The 6000-nt window shown below is 38.7% G+C and overlaps 1 protein-coding gene across 1 annotated transcript in view; it reads right to left on the bottom strand.

Moving 5' to 3' along the window:
• The window catches only part of AVL9 (AVL9 cell migration associated), a 106001-nt gene that overhangs the window by 424 nt on the left and 99577 nt on the right, over nucleotides 1–6000 (bottom strand). Inside the window, exons 14-17 of the mRNA XM_089657840.1 lie at nucleotides 5345–5462; nucleotides 4978–5031; nucleotides 4747–4835; nucleotides 1–694 (exon numbers count right to left, since the gene is read on the bottom strand). The exon at nucleotides 1–694 is cut by the window's left edge and continues 424 nt beyond it. Coding sequence (XP_089513966.1) covers nucleotides 588–694; nucleotides 4747–4835; nucleotides 4978–5031; nucleotides 5345–5462 — 368 coding nt within the window. The 3' untranslated portion in view covers nucleotides 1–587. The remainder of the gene's footprint in view (nucleotides 695–4746; nucleotides 4836–4977; nucleotides 5032–5344; nucleotides 5463–6000) is intronic.

Below are 6000 nucleotides of genomic sequence, written 5' to 3'. Positions count from 1 at the left end.
TCAAATGAGCGGGACACTACTTCAAATGAGCGGGACACTACTTTAAATAGAATTTTGTAACATACAAATGTTCCTCCCTGAGAATGGTATGTATCTGTATAGCAACTACCAAAAAAACAGCTCTAACAGGATACAAATCGAACCTGCTCACAGATGCCTCGTTGTCACATCTTTGCAGAATCCATTTTCAAGCCTGCTTTACATGCAAAGAAAAACAAAATCTTATTTCACAGCCTTTTCCTTCCATGATTAACCCATATTGCAGATTCTTTAGCTTTCATTTCCAAACTAATTTGTTCTGTACATTGTTTACTTTTAACAGTTATTAATGCATCTTGCACTACAAGTGTGATAATAAATTAAATTGATTTACGCATCAAGTAAAAGAACATATACAATGTAAACTATACAAAGACAACTTCATTTACCGTTACTATTCCAATTTCAATACGAGTTTTTATGGAACCGCCAGTACAGTTCATGTGGTATTAAGACAAAACTGGTCTGAAACGGACAAAATCTGTTGTAGATATTAGGAACAGCTAAAAATTCAGACAAAGGTGATGGTGACAGAACAAATCTTATATTCACTGCTTCTCTTCTTGGAGTTCCTGGGTTGCTAGCTGAGAAAAGGTAGAAAGCCACGAGGACATGGCTGACTTTGCACTGATGAGAGCTCCTCCCACAGACTGACCTGCACAAAATCAAAGGGAAGTTGTTATATTTTTAAAGTGCATTTCCACTTTTCAGGGCAAATTTGGGAATAAACCCATTATATGCTTTGTGTTCACATACACAGCATAGTCTTTTTTCTTTTTTTCACTTTTTAGAGATGTTTCATGAGACGACCTAATGGCTGACTGCAAGCATTTCTGGACAATGCCAATGTGAGTGTCTCACAATGTCTCTACTCATTGACAATAAAAGAAGCCCAGTTTTTAAATCTTTAAACTTCTGTTAGGACAATGTTCAAATATAGTTTACAAGTGATAAAAAGATCTGCCAGTACAGTGCAGAAAGGGTTTATTCTGACAAATATTACTCCCTAGACCTCATAAACAGAGAAAGAAGTAGGATTTTTCAGTAATCTTCAGTAAAAAAAAAAAAAAAACAGCATTTTTTTTTTTTTACTGTTACGCTTTGTCAATGAGAACATTTAACAAATATAAAGTAAGTGTTATCCCAGTTTGGATACACACACTAGGAGAAACAAAACACAGGGGTGTGTGTAATATAAACACACATACACAAACATACACGTTAAATGTTTTGAACACATAACTATTTTTCTCAGTAAATACATTTCCAAAGGTGCTATTGACGTTAAGTTTTCACCACGTGTCAGTAACAACCCGTGCAATCCATACATACAAAGAAACCAAAACAAATAAGTTCAGTAATTAAGTTATGTGTAATACAATGAAATGACAGGGAAAAAGTATTGAACATGCTAACTGAAATGTATTTAACCAATTCAATACCGGGCAATTTTACCCCTTCCCCCCCAGGCCATTTTCCAGGTTTCAGCGCTCTCACACTTTGAATGACAATTGCGCGGTCATACAACATTGTACCCAAACTAAAATTTTATCATTTTCTTCACACAACTAGAGCTTTCTTTTGGTGGTATTTAATCATCGCCGGGGTTTTTATTTTTTGCTAAATTAACAAAAAAAAGACCAAAAATTTTGAAAAAAAAACCCACGTTTTTCTTTGTTTCTGTTATAAAAGTTTGCAAATAAATAATTGTTCTTCATAAATTTAGGCCGAGATGTATTCTGCTACATGTCTTTGGTGAAAATAACCCAAATTAGGATGTATTTTTTAGTTTGTAGGAAAGTTATAGAGTTCACAAACTATGGTATAGATCTGAAAATTGATCAATCCTGAAGTACTGACAGCCAATCTAATTGGTACAGATATCCCCCAAATGTCAGGACAGGACAGATATCCCCCAAATGTCAGGACAGGACAGATACCCCCCAAATGTCAGGACAGTACAGATATCCCCCAAATGTCAGAACAGTACAGATATCCCCCAAATGTCAGGACAGGACAGATATCCCCCAAATGTCAGGACAGTACAGATATCCCCCAAATGTCAGGACAGTACAGATATCCCCCAAATGTCAGAACAGTACAGATATCCCCCAAATGTCAGGACAGTACAGATATCCCCCAAATGTCAGGACAGTACAGATATCCCCCAAATGTCAGAACAGTACAGATATCCCCCAAATGTCAGAACAGTACAGATATCCCCCAAATGTCAGGACGGTACAGATATCCCCCAAATGTCAGGACGGTACAGATATCCCCCAAATGTCAGGACAGGACAGATATCCCCCAAATGTCAGGACAGTACAGATATCCCCCAAATGTCAGGACAGTACAGATATCCCCCAAATGTCAGAACAGTACAGATATCCCCCAAATGTCAGGACAGTACAGATATCCCCCAAATGTCAGGACAGTACAGATATCCCCCAAATGTCAGAACAGTACAGATATCCCCCAAATGTCAGAACAGTACAGATATCCCCCAAATGTCAGAACAGTACAGATATCCCCCAAATGTCAGGACAGTACAGATATCCCCCAAATGTCAGGACAGTACAGATATCCTCCAAATGTCAGGACAGAACAGATATCCCCCAAATGTCAGGACAGTACAGATATCCCCCAAATGTCAGGACAGTACAGATATCCCCCAAATGTCAGGACAGTACAGATATCCCCCAAATGTCAGGACGGTACAGATATCCCCCAAATGTCAGGACGGTACAGATATCCCCCAAATGTCAGGACGGTACAGATATCCCCCAAATGTCAGGACGGTACAGATATCCCCCAAATGTCAGGACGGTACAGATATCCCCCAAATGTCAGGACAGTACAGATATCCCCCAAATGTCAGGACGGTACAGATATCCCCCAAATGTCAGGACGGTACAGATATCCCTCAAATGTCAGGACAGTACAGATATCCGCAAAATGACCCCTTTTTGCACAGTAGACAGTCGGGCGTACTTCAGAAGAGGCATGGCGAGTTTTTTGAAGTTGTATTTTTTTGTCATCATTTTTCGGAAAATGAAAAAATTAAAAAAATTAGTTTCACTATTTTTTTTTTTTTACATATTGTCACCAGTGCAGTACAGCGTCATCCTATAACTGGCATTCGGGAGAGGAGCAGAAAAAATGCTTGATGTGCGTAAATGTGTCTAAAGGTGCTTGAGAAATTATTAATTCCAACAGCCAGAATAAATTATTATTCTAGTTAATTTTTAATGCTCTCTGCCCAGCACAGATGAGAGCTTAGTGACTGGAGAAGAGCTTTTTCTTGAGTACAATTGCTGTAGTACAGACATACTGATGGCTTTAAATAAGAACTATAGGGGTGGTAATAACTCATCTTTTTTTGCCATCTATGTCCCATTGGAGAGATTTACCTTCCCTTCCTGTTTAATAGCCAAAACCGGAAGTGAGAGCAAACCCCTGCAAATTAAGGTGATCCATTGACACCCCCCCTCCCCAGGCCACCAGAACTAGGGTCCCCATTACAATATTTTCCCTCAAGCAACTGTTAAAGGAAATTCCCAACATTTGGGTTTCTCTTACACTTTCATTTTTAAACAGGACAAATAGAGAGGGTGAATCTCACGAATGGTAGCATGGGTAGCAATAACAACCCAACAGGTGTTCTAATCCATCTCCACTCTATCCCCCCCCCCCCACCCAAAAAAAAAAAGTTTTGCAATTAGTTATACTTTAAAGGTCACCCATAACCACTTGCCGTCCGCCTGCTGTTCATAAATGGCACCCGCCTTTTCTAGCTGTACGCGCTCCCTCCGGACACAGTGAAACACCGATCGTCGGACAGGATCTCTGTACGAGGTCCCGATCATGTGATCACTGATTGGCCAATCAGTGATCACTTGCAAAGTAGTAAGCAAGATGTCACTTGTGACATCATTGCTTACTACGTATGAAATCTGTGAATGATCACAGAGGTCACATGGTACAAGGCTATTCACAACAGCCTTGTACCATGTGACAAGCTGTGACCAATCACAGCTCACACAGTACGTCTCAATGACTGCAAGAAGGCAGACAGAGAGAAAGAGAAATGATTGCTTTTACATCCTATATGGGTGTAAAAGCAATCAGTGTAAAAAAAAAAAAACCTTCATCACCCCCCACAAGTAGTACAGTGTCACCATGGTGACACTGTACTGCTAGGAAGACAGTATGTAAAAAAAATATATATATAAAAATAAAAACAGAAAATGTAAAAAAAAGATGTTTAAAAATTATAATTTTTGGTTATAAACTACTTTGGATTTTTTTTTTTTACTAAAAAAATAGCGGAATAAATTTTGGCCAAGATTTATGATGAAATATTATTTATTTGCAAAATTTTATTTAAAAAAACCCACTTTTTTTCAAAATTTTTGGACTTTTTCATTTACATAGCAAAAAAAAATAAAAATGCCAGCGGTGAATAAATACCACCAAAATAAAGCTTTATCTGTCTCAAAAAAATGGTAAAAAATTCATATGGGTACAGTGTTGCATGACCGCGCAATTGTCATTCAAAGTGTGATAGCGCTGAAAGCTGAAAATTGCCCTGGACAGGAAGGGGGTAAAAGTGTCCGGACAGGAAGGGGGTAAAGCAGGATTTGAATTCCCATTAATTTAGAATATAGTCTCAAACATGTGAAGAAAATTTCAGATCATTATTCTTACCTACAGCTTTACCAGTCTGGACCACGTTACGGCTAGTGGTAACAACGGCATTGCCGATCTTCTTGCCCCTCTCGCTGTTCTGTACAGAACTTTAAAAGAGCATTGTGTTATGTTCATGTACAATACAATGTATATATTTAAGTGAAACAGGATTACAATTAGTAGGTAACAAAAATAAAAACCTCTAAAGACAAATATTCGGTATTGTTTACCTACACTATGGATACTTACTGTGAAAGTCTCAATTTCACATCTGTTACACTGTAATGGCCCTGGAATGGATGGCTGGAATAGATAACACAATGCATTAATCATTAGCTTTTTATGGTGCCAACACTAAAGTGGTAAGACCCGACTGACACACGGATCATAAATCAAGAAATACATAACAAAAAAAAACTTTTTTTTCTTTTTTTAAATACCCTGCTCCCCCCCTCCCCCAAAATCACACACATCAAGTAGATTCCTAAATGCTAATTTATTTATATTTATTTATTATAATTGCATTTTCATTTACACATTTAATTGTAATATCTAGGTATTTTAAAATAATATCCAACTGTGCAAACTTTTAAAATTTTCTTGTCCATCCCTTTACCTTGGAGTCACTTCTGCAAGAGCCGGATGTTTGTTGCTATTCCACACTCTATAGTTGTGCGTAATTTTCCACATTCCTACAAAGGCAGACCCGTAATCTGACAGAATCTTCTCATTCTCTGAAAAAAGTGACAATACACAAGCCACACTGAAATGACTTTTCTTCAACCGTTTTGCACACATTTAAACAAAAATTATTTTAGGCCTAAAGATTATGTAAAACTACCAAAACATATTTTCTAAACACAGACACCCTAGGAGCAGAGGTCTCCAAACTTTCTAAACAAAGGGCAAGTTTACGGTCTTTCAGACGTTAGGAGGGCCAAACCGTGGCCAGTGGGAGTAAAGAATGCCCCAGTGTCAGCGGGACTAAACAAAGACCCAGGCTTGGTGGTCAGCGGGAGTAAAGAGAAATTCCAAAGCACCTCTGGTCAATAGAAGAAATCGTGCCCCATCATTTGTATTGGGAAAAGGAATAGTGACCCCCTGTTGGTGTCAGTGGGAGGAATAGTGTCCCATCATTGGTGTCAGTGGGAGGGTAGTGCCCCATCATTGGTGTCAGTGGGAGGGGTAGTGCCCCATCATTGGTGTCAGTGGGAGGGGTAGTGCCCCATCATTGGTGTCAGTGGGAGGGGTAGTGCCCCATCATTGGTGTCA

This window comes from Staurois parvus, unplaced genomic scaffold (genome assembly GCF_062004578.1).
Source record: "Staurois parvus isolate SC_StPar_1 unplaced genomic scaffold, SC_StPar_1.0 ptg001034l, whole genome shotgun sequence".
NCBI lineage: Eukaryota > Metazoa > Chordata > Amphibia > Anura > Ranidae > Staurois > Staurois parvus.
This window is presented reverse-complemented; position numbering and strand designations above follow the sequence as displayed.